This window comes from Gouania willdenowi, chromosome 4 (genome assembly GCF_900634775.1).
Source record: "Gouania willdenowi chromosome 4, fGouWil2.1, whole genome shotgun sequence".
NCBI classification, from domain to species: Eukaryota; Metazoa; Chordata; class Actinopteri; order Blenniiformes; family Gobiesocidae; genus Gouania; species Gouania willdenowi.
In genome coordinates this window covers 38,096,418-38,112,443 of record NC_041047.1, presented here as the reverse complement: position 1 = coordinate 38,112,443, position 16,026 = coordinate 38,096,418, and the positions used below count along the sequence as shown (strand labels likewise).

General features: G+C 43.2%; 1 protein-coding gene across 1 annotated transcript; it reads right to left on the bottom strand.

Moving 5' to 3' along the window:
* Positions 1 to 239: 239 nt before the first annotated feature.
* LOC114462223 (homeodomain-interacting protein kinase 2-like) lies at positions 240 to 2,308 on the bottom strand. The gene is made up of 8 exons (XM_028444919.1): positions 2,295 to 2,308; positions 2,026 to 2,179; positions 1,723 to 1,904; positions 1,477 to 1,600; positions 1,234 to 1,353; positions 1,054 to 1,146; positions 717 to 886; positions 240 to 622 (listed from the first exon to the last, which is right to left on the bottom strand). The coding sequence occupies exons 1-8, from the start codon at positions 2,306 to 2,308 to the stop codon at positions 445 to 447; spliced, it is 1,035 nt and encodes a 344-aa protein (XP_028300720.1). The 3' UTR covers positions 240 to 444.
* Between the last annotated feature and the right edge of the window lie 13,718 nt (positions 2,309 to 16,026).

The window sequence follows — 16,026 nt, the reverse complement described above, 5'->3', positions numbered from 1 at the left end:
ATTAGTTTTGAGGCCGACATTGTATTGGGCAATATGCCATAACCCTTAGTGACTTATAAAAACAAAGCCCCTTTTCATTTTGTTCCAGGAGATTTAGCAGCTCTGCAGAACTTTTAGCACACTACAATGTCAGGGACTTCCCCGAAGAACTAAAAAGAAAATGTTTGAGAAAGGGGTCAAAACTATGAAAACATTAACAAAGCAGGTAAGTCATAAATATTTATTGTAAAAATGTGGCTAAAAAATTCATGCAATAGGATTATTTACAAATACAATGAAATAAAAAAAATATACTAAGATTATTCATTCAATACAGTTACTTAAAAAATACATTGAAATGAACAAATTTACAAAGAAATACAAAGAAGAACAAGAAAATACTACTCAGAATGTCTACATTTACCAATTGCATGAGAGAGGGTACTTGGTATTTCAATCTTTGGGCTAATATGCCACAATGAGTCCACATTTGTTGTGTTCATTGAAGAGAGGGTACTCGGCATCCCAATCTTCAGGTAATTGTACCACAATGCGTCCACAGTTGCCATTTTCATTATTAAGAGGGTACTCGGCATCCCAATCTTCAGGTGAATGTTCTTCAATGACCTGTGCCTCGGTTTGACTAGAGGAAAAATAAAAGAAGATTAGTACAAAATTCAAAAGAACAACAAAATGACCTTCATGTGCGTGATCGCTTTCACAGTGCAGTTACTCACTGTTCTCTGTTGTCTGGCTCCTGGCTCAGGTATGACCCTGTAATGTAGGGATGCTGAAGAGCATCAATGGGAGAGATTCTCTCTTCCCCATCCAGATTCAACAGTTCTTTCAGGAACTCGATGAAGGCCTTCCTGTCTTCTACCGTCTCATTGTCCCCTAGTTCAGACATCTGGATTAAATAAAATAGAGTTTGGTCAATACACTAGTTTATACCTCTCTTGCTCATGTTAATGATAATGGTGAGTAAATTCAGCTTATAAACATGTCTGAAGTAGGTCAGATTTTAAAGAAGAGATCTCTAAGTATTTGAACTCAAATGACATAGAGAACACTTACATAGAGCAGGTCATCTAATGATGACAAATGTGGACGATATTCGGGCCACTCCTCAGCTTGTCTTCTGTTCCTAGAGGTGTACTCTTCTGGTGTCTGAGGAAACACAATGACAATATAAGGGGTTTAAGATAAGTTTAGGGCAACAGTCAAGGTTCAACAACAGTAAAAACTATGTTTTACCAGCAGCCTCCATCTTGTGCCCAATTCATCCACCTCATGACAAAAGAACCTCTTGCTGTATAAGCCAAAGTGGAGCTGGTACTTTGATGGCATTCCCAGCATCTCCACCATGCTCTGCATCTGCACAAAAAACACACAATTATACACATTAGGGGCAGTTCTTCAACACTTTCTATACCTGTAAAAAAGAGCACATGGGTAATTAAATGAATGGAGGGATGATGTATAGAAAAGACGACCTACCATGAGGTATTCACAGTGGACAGGAAAGAGGTTGTCATTTAGGAAGAGGAATGCCAGCGTGCAGCCCACTCCCCACATGTCAATGGCCCCCGAGTAAGGAAGGCCAAGACAAACCTCTGGGGCCCTGTGAAGCAAAATGAATGAAATATACTTCAGAACTCTATATTTTAGCGTTAAGTACCAACACTTTAAAAACACACGTTTGTTCCAAAAACCCATAAGTCATTCAGGGTGACACCCTCATACCTGTAGCCGATGGGCTGATGTCTGAGCCCGGGCATGGCGGCAGAGATGGGAGAAGCCATTCCAAAATCAATGAGCTTTACACTGAATGGACTTTCATCAATGTTGACCATCATAATGTTGTCTGGCTTGATGTCAGTGTGCATTACTCTTACAGCTTTGAGTCCCTGTAATGCCACCATCAGCTGCAGGGACACAATGAGAAAAGACAGGATGAGAATGGAGTTCCTCTTATGGAGCTGTTTAAGCTCAGGTTTGAACTCAAGGCTTTCCTAATCAATCAGCAAGAAACAAAAAGATTCATACCTGCTTTGCAATAGGACGGATGTGGTTGACGTTCAGTGAACGAACCAGGTGGAGCAAATCCACGTCCAACAGCTCAAAGACGAGGCACTTATAGCCCAGGTATTCAAACTGCTCATAGAATGTGACCAGATTGAAGAGGTCAGCATTCAGAGAGCTGATGGTCTTCAACACTGACAGCTGGAGGGAAAAAAGGACAGTTAGATCACCTTCATATCACTTTACCCCAAAAATTCATAGTTAAAGTTCTGTTGAAGGCACCAAACACTTACTTCGTCCTCCACATCTTGAAAATACTCCTTCTTTAGGATTTTCACTGCCACCAATTTGCTGCTGTTGTGAGCACGACACTTGGCAACTTTCCCAAAGCTACCTTCTCCGATAAACTCTAGGATTGTGTATCGAATGGAGGGGCTGTGGAGGGCATGCCCTACCATTAGAGGATGTGCTGTCAAAGTGAAATGACAGGGCACAAGGTTAGTATTCAGTAATTTAACACTAATGCTCACACAAAGAAGGAAATATTGTTCTGTCCTGTCACTTCTAAAGTTTGGGTTAGAAAAAAAGGCCAAGAGGAAAAAGTACTGAGTAACAAGAGCATCAATAGAAACGTAATGAAAAAATATCCAGCAAGAATAATAATAAAGTACAGATACTTCAAAAATAGTTACGTACAGTATTAAGTACTTTAAGTTCATTTGTCCACACTGAATACATGCATGTACAATATAGGAAACAGATTATTGACATTATTTGAAAGTGAAAGGTTGTCTAACTGCAAGATGATAGAGAATCCAACAGTATCTGAAAATCCACTGTACATGTGAAGTCCTGTCCCTGTATTGACTGCATGTGTAGCACATCCTAATTTTCTGTTGGTACACTGAGCACTTTTTACAGTAAAAAGATATGCACACACATTTTTGATTCTGAAAGCTCCCACAAAGTGTTCCAAACAGTATCATTTACATCAAATATTGAGCCTATTTTTCAAGGAAAAGTCTTTTTAATATATTAAAACCAGAGTAAACGTATTCTCTAATAATGACAATCTGTACTTCTGGTTTTTTGTTATTTATTTATTTATTTTTTATAGAAAATCTAGTGAATCCTTCAATGACTACAGTGTTCTTTCATCTTAGCCGATTCAAATTCATTCTCATATTATGTCTGTAAAGTCTGTTTTACCTGCAGCAGCCATTCCTCACTCAGGTTTTTACAATTGAAGCTTTCAAACTTCACAAAAATAGCTTGTTTTACTTCTGATACAAAGATACTTAGACAGAGTTTTTTCACACTTCAAACAGTATCATCTACATAAGATATTAAACTTATTTTTCAAGATTTTTTTTAAGTATAATTTGTACTTTAAAAAAAAAAAAATGTATTAATTATAATAATAGTTTTTTTTTTCCTAAAGAAAATCCAGTAATTCCTTCAATGACTACATTTTTCTTTCATTTTACTGAGCAGATTAAAATTAATCCTCATATTTTGTCTGTAAATTGTGTCTTACCTGCAGCAGCCATTCCTCTCTCAGGTTTTTACAATTTAACCTTTCAAATTTCACAAAAATTGATTGTTTTACTTTTTGATACAAAGATACTCAGAGAGAGTTTTTGCTACTTCACCACTTGCAGTGAGAGAAGCAACTGAAGATTTAGTTATGTTTGAGTCTCTTTCATCTTGCTGCCACGGCAACCATTCAGTTTCAAGTAATGTCAACAAACTGTTACTAAAAAAAAAAGGCCTGCAAATCCAGTAAGTTTAAACAGTAAAAAAGTATTAATACATATTCTAGGAGCTCTTTCTGCTAAATCACATCCATTCTGTGAACATTGAAATCAAACACCCTTATTTTATGTATTACATGTAAGGATGGGACTTAAACGCGTCAATTGCGATTAATTAATTACAGAAAAAATAAATATTAAAATAATATCGTTAATCGCTTTTTTGCGCTCCGAACAGCGCGGAACCTTTGTTATTTAAAGAGTTCCCGGTATACCCATAATACTGATGCACAGACTACAATACAACACAGGACGCTGGTGAGCTTTGTTGGTGTTAATTTGTACTTTTAAAAACACCGGATGGAAAACAAAAGCCCAGTAGTTTACAAATTGTTTAGGAAAGAGAGTTTGCTGATCACTGGATGTTTTGCAGCCTCCTCTACCACCTCAATGCTAATATGTAGCGGCTAGCACGGACACTCGGACAGTGCTAGCCGCTACATGCTAACACGCTGTGTTGCCAATACACACTGGACAAGATGACAGGGTTCAGAGGCAAAATGAATAAGTTTACGACTGACAAATGAACAAACTCACTGGATAAATGTTATGATCTGAAGGAGAGAAAAAGCAACAAGTTCTGTGTAATTACACAGACTGTTTAATCATTTTATAGCTCAGAAAAGTGTTGTTATTGTTTTTCATGCCTTAACTTATAGCACTTCATATGGACCTGATGTTTTATTTCATTTTTAGTTTTTATGATATGAAAATTGACAAAAGTACACAGCATTATTCTCCTATAGTCTCAAATACAGCTGAATTATAGTAAATAGCTACGTCTGCATCTGTTCAAGTCTGTTATAAATAATACATTATTTTGTATCAGTCTTTTGATCTGCACAATAATGTAATTAATTTAAATGAAAATACCTGAAGTTGAGGGCTTTTCTCAGATATTTTTAAGTGAGATTTAAAAATACATTAATGAAATAAATTAATTACAGAGCATAATTAATTAAACACTCTTTTTATTTTAATTTCTTGACAACACTAATAACATGCATACACTCTCAAACTGTTTCAGTATCATCTACATAAAATATTGAATTGTTTTCTTCAGGAAAAATGTTTTCAATCTATTAAAACCAGTAAAAGTAGTTTCTAAGGATATTATGTACTTTTTTTGTTAAAGAAAATTTAGTGATTCCTTTAATGACTATAGTTTCCATCTTACTTAGCAGATTAAAATTAATCCTCATATTTTGTCTGTAAATTGTGTCTTACCTGCAGCAGCCATTCTTCTCTCAGGTTTTTACAATTTAACCTTTCAAATTTCACAAAAATTGATTGTTTTACTTTTTGATACAAAGATGCTCAGAGAGAGTTTTTGCTACTTCACCACTTGCAGTGAGAGAAGCAACTGAAGATTTAGTTACGTTTGAGTCTCTTTCATCTTGCTGCCACGGCAACCATTCAGTTTCAAGTAATGTCAACAAACTGTTTCCTATATTGCACATGTATACATACAGTGTGAATGAATAAAGTAAATGTACTTTACTTGAGTATTTGTTTTTTTTTTTTGGGATACTTTCTATATTACATTTCTATTGATGCTGTTATTACTCAGTACTTTTCCCTCCTGTCAGCTTAGTTTTTTGCAGTTGCATAGTTTCTGATAATAAATAGTTTCATTGATTCTCATATAGGTTATCCCAGTTCTATAATATATTTAGTCTGTCACACTCATCAATGCATTTAGTATTTCAACACTAAGACCCACACAAACATGGAAATCACATCTTGTTCTTTCACTTCTAAAGTTTAGGTTAAAAAAAAAAAAAAAACGAGCAGGCCTGCAAATCCACTTCATATGTGAAGTCCTGTCTCTGCACTAACTGCATGTGTAGAACATCCTAATTTTCTGTTGGTACACTCAGTATGAGCCATGTTACTTTTTACAGTAAATAAGTATTAAGTAGTAATAAATAGTCTCATTTTTCAGGAGCTCCTCCTGCTATATCACATTATTCTGCCACAGGCAGATTATATGTTATTTTTTATTTGAAGTTGTTGGCTCATGGCATGTTAAAGCCAATGTTTTGAGTGTAAAATATGCCAATAAAGTATATTTCATACATAATGTTCTCATAAAGGTGTACACATTTACAGATTAGTTGTTTTTTAAGTCATATATAAAAAGAAATCACAATAATCGCCTCATACTTTAATATCGGGATAAATCGTATTGTATCGTAACCTATGTATCGGGGTAAGAATCATATCGTAATAAGACACACCTTTTTAAAGTAAAAAATAAATAAATAAAAATGTTTAAATCCAAACTTTAAAAAAAAATTCATAAAATAACATTTCAAATATGTTGAAAATTTTAATGCAAAATAAACATAAGTGATGAATTATCAATATCTGATTTATAATAATATATTAGAATGTGTGTTTAGTTCACCCAGTGTGGTGCGTCCTGAAGAAGGACAGCTGATGTGTGGAGAAACACCGCCGTCTAGTGGCCACAACAGTACATTACTGGTTTATATCTCAACTGTGAATGAGTGTCTGAAAGTCTGACACAGAGACACAATGTGTATTTAATTATTGTTTCTATAACATTCACTCCTTATGACAGTAAAAAGAAAAAAGTCATTTATAAAGTACTGCAGTAACTATACCCTATACTCTGATACCATGAAACATTATGATTTGAAAATCACTGTGGTATAAGTTTTAACAGACATAGTGCCCTGCACTGTGATCAACAGGAACAGTAGAGCTACACATTACTGAAACTTGAACCTTTGATCAGCTGATCAATGATTACAAATAAGAAATCAGGGTCTATTTTAAAGCTTTGTGAAGCATGTTTATTGCTTTATTTGTTCATTGGATCCCCATTAGCTTCCATCATGGTGATTGACACGTGTTCGTTACACCAGTAAATACATTAAGAAAACACGATATATACATTAATGTTGGTAAAATAATGATTTTTAAAGATCTTTTAAATATGCGTAAAGCTGACATGTCTTTCAGGTCCATAGGTAATTTGTTCCAAGGTTTAAAATATCCTGTGATTCCTGCACTTTTAGGAGGGTACCCCCTAGGTTACGTGTACCCCCTAGGTTACGTGTACCCCCTAGGTTACGTGTACCCCCTAGGTTACGTGTACCCCCTAGGTTACTTGTACCCCTAAGGGTACGCGATGGCACTACAGGGGTTACTTGAGAGAGAAAGAGAGTGGAACAAATAAAGTGTCTGTCTTGGTCCCACCCCAGACATGAGATGACTGGATATGATGAAAACTATAGATATAAATGTATTCAGGAGGCACTAAATCATTGATTCTCAACCTTGGGGTCACCTGGAGTTTATTTGGTGTTGCCTGAAATTTCTGAAAAATTCAATAAGATTTTTAATATATTATTGTTTTTGTTTTAATTAAATTTAAACAACACAATCTTTAACAACTGTATTTCTATACTTTCACTTTGTGAAATATAAATCTAGTTCAACTAAAATGCAGTGAAAATATATCTGAGCTCAAACATGATCAAAAACTAATTCTAGAAAACAAAATGTCTTTGGGGTTGCCATAAATTCTTGATATTAATATGGGGTCACGATCCAAAAAAGGTTGGGAACCACTGCACTAAATAATGTGTATTTCCACTTGTTTACAAAATGAGATTCTTTAACATGTGTGTTATCAGTCGTTCATTCCATCATCATGCTCTATAGATGTTTTTAAATAGTTTTCTAAGCAAATTGTTGGAGTCGGATAAAGGAGGTACTTTGATTCAGAAATAAGAAAAAGGGGGTACAAACAAGTTTGAAAGCCACTGTTCTAGAACATCAGTACATTATTGTAGGGACCACAAATGAGCTGATATTGCAACATTTAGCTAATAGATTTTGAGGTAGGTTCACATTTCTGTTGAGTCACTGCACAAAGACTCAAAGTATTTTTTTTTACATGAATCATTGATATTATTGCAGATGTTGGAGCTGTGTATTTTTATGAAGGTAGATATGTTGCAAAATGGGAGAACTTGTTGAATGTGATGTGAGCTTGTGTTAAAAAATAAATAAAAAATTCACCCACGTGTGAAATGATTTTCACGAGACAAATGATGGGAAAAAATGTAAACCTGTAGAATTACAATTTAAACCCAAAGAAAATATTCACACATGCATGATCTGAATGTGAAGTCACAGAAAAAATATTACCAAATGTGTAGACTGATATTACAAAAATAAAATGACAGCTGCAAACATGTAACCAAACATTTACTCGTATGTTTTTTGTTTTTTTTTCTGTATTACTTGTGCCAGTTATTGTTTATAACCACAATTCTACGGTTACAACTTCTCAATTCTGCAGCTACAAATGCACAAATACTTTTCTCACCTAAATCCCATTTTGCAACATATCTACCTTCATATATTTTTGGCAGGGGAGTTTATATCATCTGTGTTTTGAATATGAGTTAAAGTTTGTGTGGCAAGATGAGGAATTTCACTCCAGGAAGTTATCACCAGTTGTAACATGTGGACTAAAGGCTACACAGGTTCAAAATTAACCACGGGGCCAGAGACAGTGTTCAGAAGTACAAATAATCTTTATTACAATGAGTGTTAAAAGCAGCTCACCTGCTATCGATACCTAATATTAGACAAGGCCAGCAGAGGGGAATGGACAGTGCTGGGTTACCTCGGAGGCCCAAAACCAAGGAGGGACGAGGAAATCATACAATCACCCGTGACACTGCGCACACACACACCAGGGATTGGGTCGCCAACCGGAGTCCACAGCACCTGTCCACAGGGCAAAGGAGAACCATAAAATGACCACACAGCACACTCACTAAACAATAAACAATATAGAAATAACAAGTGGAGGAGTTCAAGTATCTCAGGGTCTTGTTCACGAGTGAGGGTAGGATGGAGCGTGAGATTGAGATAGACGAATCGGTGTGGCGTCAGCAGTGATGCGGTCGCTGTATCGGACTGTTGTGGTGAAGAGGGAGCTGAGTTGGGGGGCAAAGCTCTCAATTTACCGATCGATCTACGTTCCTACCCTCACCTATGGTCATGAGATTTGGGTAATGACCGAAAGGACAAGATCGCGGATACAGGCGGCCAAAATGAGTTTCTTTCGCAGAGTGGCTGGGTGCACCCTTCGAGATAAGTTGAGAAGCTCAGTCACTCGGGAGGAGCTCGGAGTAGTGCTCCTTCACGTTGAAAGGAGCCAGCTGAGGTGGCTCGGGCATTTGTTTTGGATGCCTCCTGGTCGCGTCCCTCAGGAGGTGTTTCAAGCATGTCCTATTGGGAAGAGGCCACGTGGTAGGCCCAGGACACGCTGGAGGGACTATGTCTTTGAGCTGGCCTGGAGTCGCCTCAGGGTCCCCCCAGAACAGCTGGAGGAGGTGTGTGTGGATCGGGAGGTCTGGGCATCTCTGCTGAGACTGCTGCCTCCGCGACCTGGCCCCGGATAAAAGCGGTAAAATGGATGGATGGATGGATGGAAATAACAAAATACAATATAACCAAAAGCAAACTATGAAATAAATTGAACTCAATCAACAATTAACAATTAAATCTCAAATACAAGAGAAATACAAAATAAATCAAATTCAAATCAATACAAAAATGAAGGATCACATAAATCAATAAACAAATGAAAAATAATTGAATGTCCAACAGAATATCAACGCAAACAAAAGAAATACAAAAGAAATGAAATTCAATTAATCAGTAAACAAATATTTAAATTTCAAATACAAAGGAACTACGAAATAATTGAAATTGAAATCAGAGCACAAATGAAGGAGCAAATAAATCAATAAACAAAGTATTAAATCTCCAACAGAATGTCAATGCACACAAAAGAAATACAAAATAAATCAAAGTCTAAAGAGCATAGGCTGCTGATAAAAATAAAACAGCCGCATTGACGCAGCAGCGGTATTCTGACAGCAGAGGAACACTAACACAGTGCGGCCAGACCCGTATATAAAATGTGTGAGTCACCGCCCAGCAATCAGTGGAACAGGAGGGGTGAGGAACCACTTAGGTAAAGTTAGAAATATATTCACAGGTTCAGCTTTTCATTCAGTAACATGTTGTAGTGTCATCAAACTCACAGCACACATAGTTGAACTCTTCTTGATTAACTATGTGTGCTCTGAGAAAAAAAAAAAAAAAAAAAAACTACTACATGTTATAAGACAGTTATTGCATATTTTAGTACTTATTTTATGAAAAAAAGTCAGTAAAATGTTACAAAAGCACATTTGTTGAAACTAAGTGTTGTAGTATAATCATGAAGAGTTAATCTATGTGTGCTGTGAGTTTGATTACACTACAACATGTAATAGTACAGTTATTGCATATTGTAGTGTGGATGAGCCGTGAAATAAGGGTTACTGAAGTCTTGTCAGAATTCGCCTTTTATTGCCGAACAAGGGAAGCAGGACAATCGCACACAGTGCTCTTAAACACCATCCACACTGTCAGCACGTGAACTAACACACTCCTTTTCCTCCCGCCCACACTTACATATCCTCGTTCTACTCCCGCCAACCACGAACTAACGCGAGAGTGAGGACACAACAGAAGGAAACGTCACAATCACATACATTAATTCAGGGCGGCAAACACACACGGAAACACCCAACGTGGCAACCCAGACATGGCAACATAGAACACATTAAGGCTGGATTCACCGGCATCACATAGCCCCCTTCTAAAGGGTCAGCCGTCCCGGCGACCCCATTAATCCACATAATCCGTTAGGTAACCAGGGCGCCTGCGGGTCCGCACAGGGCGCTCGCGCTCCTCGGGTGTCACCGCGGAGTGGGGCTCACCCGCGAGAGCGGAAATCAGTCCATCTTCTCCCTGGGCAGTCTGTGGAGCCTGTGGGTGGTATGGTGCAAGTCTGTCCCGATGCAACACCACGACTCGTCCCCTGATCGGCATGCGCACTCGGTACACCACATCATTCAGTTTGTCCATCACCTCACCGGGCCCCTGCCACTGGCTGCTCAGTTTAGGGCAAACTCCTTTCTTCCGCGCGGGACAGTATACCCACACCTTGTCTCCCGCAGCAAACACCTGTCCCCTGCACCGTGTGTCATACGCCCTCTTTTGACGCACTCCAGCGCTGGTCTGAGCCTGGCGGGTGAAATCATGGATCTCGTGAAGGCGATCCCTCAGCCGCCGATAATAATCCATTTCTTTTCCACCAGCGATCTCCGGTTCAGGTGGGGCTCCGAACACTAAATCCACCGGTGTCCGGAGCTCCCGCCCGAACATAAGGGCTGCCGGTGTGCACTGACTGGACTCCTGGACTGCAGTGCGGTACGACCAGAGGACCAGCGGCAAATACCGGTCCCAGTCCCGCTGATGATGACTGGTCAGAATAGCGAGCTGGGTTGCAAGAGTGCGGTTAAACCGCTCCACCAACCCGTCACTTTGGGGGTGAAGAGGTGTGGTTCTGGTCTTGTGTACCCCAAGCCGCCGACAGACCTCGTTAAAGACCTGGGATTCGAAGTTTCGGCCCTGATCGCTGTGGAGCTCCGCCGGAACTCCGAAACGAGTGAACATCTCCTCAACCAGCTTCTCTGCGGTGGTGATGGCACTCTGATCCGGCACCGCATATGCCTCCGGCCACTTAGTGAAATAATCCATGGCCACGAGAACATAGCGGTGCCCGGCGTCAGTCACGGGAAACGGGTCGAGGATATCCACTCCCACTCGCTCCATCGGGGCTCCCACCAGGTACTGCTGCAGCGGTGCTCGGGAGCGCTGGGAAGGGCCCTTCCGAGCAGTGCACTTGTCACAGCAGTGGACGTGCAGCTCAACATCTCTGCGACAGCCGGGCCAGTAGAACCGTCCTCGGAGACGACGAAGAGTTTTAGCGTTCCCATAATGACCCGCCGCCGTTGAGCCGTGGGTCAGCCGAAGGACTTGGGGACGGAGCGCTCGGGGAACCAGCAACTGGAGGATGTCGCCTCCTCGCTCCGGAGCCTGCCACCGCCGATACAGCATCTCATCGTGACGTTCAATGCTGTTCCATTGGGAATAGTAGGACTTCAGCTCTGGATTTTGTGCAGACATGGCAGCCCACTCCGGTCGCTGTCCAGCCTCCAGCCAGCTCCTCACCGCAGCCAGCGTAGTGTCATTCTCCTGCTGCTGTCTCAGCTCTGCCGGGGACAGCGTAGCAAACTCCTCAGTAGCCTCGGCAGCAGCCACTGTCGGTACTTGGTCCCTCTCCTCCTGGCGGTCACAGTAGCGGCACTCTACTGTCACACAGGGCCACCGGGAAAGTGCATCAGCGTTACCGTGGTTACGGCCGGCCCGATGCTGAATGTCAAAATCATAACCTTGCAGAGTCTCGAGCCACCGTGCTACCTGCCCCTCCGGCTGTTTAAAGCTCAATAGCCAGGTGAGGGAGGCGTGATCAGTCCGGAGAGTGAAGCGGCTGCCCTGCAGGATGATCGGAAGTGTTGCACCGCTGAGACTCACCGCCAACAGCTCCCGTCGTGTTACACAATAATTCCTTTCAGCTCGGTTCAGAGCACGGCTGAAGTAAGCAACTGCGCGTTCTCCATCATCTCCTTGCTGTGCCAGGACCGCTCCAACCCCCGTGTTGCTGGCGTCCGTGTCGAGGATGAAAGGTCGGCGGGGATCTGGAAAAGCCAGGACCGGAGCCTCCGTTAGAGCTGCTCTGAGTTGGTTAAATGCGGCAGCACACGCGTCATCCCACCGGTAGGCCTGACCTTTATTTGTCAGGCGGTGAAGAGGGCTGGCTATGGTGGCAAAACCTTGAATGAAACGCCGATAATAGGACGCCAGTCCCAGGAAGCTCCGCACCTCGCTGACATTTGTGGGAACAGGCCAGTCTCTGACAGTGGCGGCCTTAGCGGGGTCAGTGGCTACCCCGTCAGCGCTCACCACATGACCCAGGAACTCAGTCTCTTTAGCCAAAAGGCTGCACTTGGCTGGATTCAACTTCAGTCCGGCTCGGCGAATGGCAGTGAACACCTCCCGTAGGTTAGCCAGAGCACCCTCGTAGCTTCCAGCGTGCACCAGCAGGTCATCCAGGTAAATGACGCACCGGTCTCGGGGTACGTCAGCCAGCACCCGCTCCATCAGCCGCTCGAACGTTGCTGGTGCGTTGCAGAGCCCGAACGGCATCACCCGAAACTGCCACAGTCCCTGACCGATGGTGAAAGCCGTTTTCGGTTTAGCGTCAGGGGCCAACTCCACCTGCCAGTAACCACTCCGCAGGTCAAGGGAGCTGAACCAACTGGAACCAGCAATCCAATCCAGTGCGTCATCGATCCGGGGGAGGGGATAAGAGTCTTTCTTAGTGACACTATTTAGACGTCGATAATCCACACAAAATCGCCAGTTCCCATTTTTCTTTTTAACCAGCACGGCTGGTGCTGCCCACGGGCTGTCAGACGGCTCAATCACTCCATCATCTGCCATCTGACGGATCATGTCCGCCGCTGCCTGTCGCTTGGCGAACGCCAATCTGTGATGACGTAAGCGAACAGGCGGGGCTGAACCTGTGTCAATGTGGTGCTGGACCAACCCCGTCTGTGTACAGTCCTCATCCTTGGCAGCGAAAATGTCCACAAAGTCTTTTAGGAGGCCCTCCAAATCTTGCTTTTGTCGGGGATTTAATCCACTGCAGCTGCGTTGTAAAAGCTCCTGCACCGCTCTCGTTGATTCCGCGGAGGGGGAGTTGCTGGTGGAGGGGATCCTCACTGGTGCTTTACAGGTGTTTTGCGTGGAACTGCTGACTGCGTTAATTCTCTTGGTTATGCCCGCCTTCCTTCCACGTTGCAGCCCGATGGTCACGCCCCCCAGTGTGACGCTTGCTTTGGTGGCGTTGATGCAGGCTCCCCAGTGTGACAGTAAGTCCAGGCCGATGATGCACGGCTCCTTAATGTCAGCCAGCCAAAACTCGTGCACCACCTCCTGACCACCAACCCGGACCCGAAGCAGCTTCCTCGCCGTGAGCCCCGTCTTTTCTCCCGTCACTGTCATCAGCTGGGTCTGGGTGGGGGTCCATGCATTCGTCAGTGGTCCACTGGTGCCCATTAAAACGCCCGGTCGCACCAGGGAGATGGTAGACCCCGTGTCTATGAGCGCCTGACAGCTCTGATCATCAAGCTGGCAGGTCAAATACAGTCCCTTGGTATGACCAAAACGTCCCACCAGCGTGCAACGGCCTTGGAGGGGTATAGTGGGCTGGGATGGCGACCCCCTCATCGGGCCATCCCGCTGTCGTTTCCCTCCAGCGGGGCTGTTCTGACTCTCGGTGCGGGGGCGGGGCAGTCGCGTGCGACGTGCCCAGGCTCATCACACCGATAGCAGCGGTCAGATGAGCGGCGTGGGCGCTGTCTGGTCGATGAACGTCGCTGCTGAAATTGCGGGGTGGGTGACTGGTCTTGGCGTACCTCCTCAATGTCATAGTCAGCCATCCTGACGCAGGGTTGAATGCTTGGTGCCGCCCGTGCTGTGGAGATGACGTCTTCAACACGCTCTGCCTCCCGGAGCGCCTCCTCCAGTGTCTGAGGCGTCGCCAGGCGAACATGTTGGCGGAGCCGTTCGGGGGCGAGTCCTTGCAGGAACGCATGGAGAGCTAGCTCTTCCTGCGCCATGTGGGGGAAACAAGGGTAACCCCTGCGAACGTGCAGCTGAATGTCCGCCGCAAAGGCGCCCAGGCTTTCTCCTTCCCGGCGGCGGCGGTTGTTTAACTTTTCTCTTTCTACTGTCTCTGATGAGCGCTGTCCGAACCGCCGTTCTAACGCCGTAGACAGTGCGAGCAAGTTCCGCTCCTCTGCTGGGGCCAAGTCCAGAAGCACCTGCTGCGCCCGGCCTTCCAGTGCGAGGGCCAGATGTGTGGCGGTGTCTCCTTCGCTCCATCCATTGTGTGCTGCAGCGATTCGAACCTGTTTGAGGTATAACTCCAGCTGGTTCGTGCCGTCATATTTCGGCAACTTGACCGCAGCCTTGGGTGTGACTGTATTGGCGGCGGGCTGTTGCGGTTCGGAGCTGTAGCTCTGTCGTTCTGCAGGTTTCTGGTCTCGAACCGCAGTGGGCCTTAGTGACTCAGGGTGGTGTGGCCGCTTGTCGCTGGAGCCGTCGGGGAGACATGGGGTTCTCCACTTCTCCGCGACCCAGGCTGCTCTCTCTCGGCGGCGGCGGGCATCTTCCCGCAGTTCTGTTGGACTTCCGTCACGTTCCATCATCCCACTTCTGACACCAATGTAGTGTGGATGAGCCGTGAAATAAGGGTTACTGAAGTCTTGTCAGAATTCGCCTTTTATTGCAGGACAATCGCACACAGTGCTCTTAAACACCATCCACACTGTCAGCACGTGAACTAACACACTCCTTTTCCTCCCGCCCACACTTACATATCCTCGTTCTACTCCCGCCAACCACGAACTAACGCGAGAGTGAGGACACAACAGAAGGAAACGTCACAATCACATACATTAATTCAGGGCGGCAAACACACACGGAAACACCCAACGTGGCAACCCAGACATGGCAACATAGAACACATTAAGGCTGGATTCACCGGCATCACAATATTTTAGTACTTCTTTAATGAAAAAAATCACTAAAATTACATGAATATTTATTAAAACTAAGTGTTGTAGTATAATCAAGAAAAGTTCAACTATGTGTGCTGTAAGTTTTATGACACTACCACTTTCCTTTGTGAAGTTATTGGTTTTTATTTTTTGTACCTTTTTCCGGTGTTGTAATTTGCAGACGGTCCCTGCTTATTCCAGCCACAGTCGGCTCCGCGTAGAGGCCAATATAAATGACCAAGAGCGGAGAACGGCTCGTTTTGAGGAAAATCCGCTTGTAACGTTCAGTCCACCTTGCTGTGATTGTAACGAGGTCTCGGTTTTGTAAAAGCAATGTTCCGTTGATGAGTTATTGGTCCGGAAAAGCTGAATCTGTGAATATTTTTATAACTTTATCTAAGTCTACAGTCGCATCTTCGACATTAACACAAAAAGTAAAAAAAAATACATTTACAACACGGCCATAGTGTACATCCGGGCAATTTTTTGCTCATTATTGGAACGCAATGATGTACTGGTTATGACGTCAGACTTAGTGCGTGTGTACACAGTACGTCATTGCGTGTAATGTGTACATTATTGGAACGCAATGACGTACTGGTTATGACGTCAGACTTAGTGCGTGTAGTTCACAG

What these genes read in the sequence shown, in the direction of transcription:
- LOC114462223 (XM_028444919.1), bottom strand. An exon ending in GCACAAGATGGAGGCTGCTG is followed by an intron (nt 1,147 to 1,233) that starts GTAAAACATAGT and finishes GTGTTTCCTCAG; the next exon opens with ACACCAGAAGAGTACACCTC. An exon ending in GAGCCAGACAACAGAGAACA is followed by an intron (nt 623 to 716) that starts GTGAGTAACTGC and finishes TTTTTCCTCTAG; the next exon opens with TCAAACCGAGGCACAGGTCA.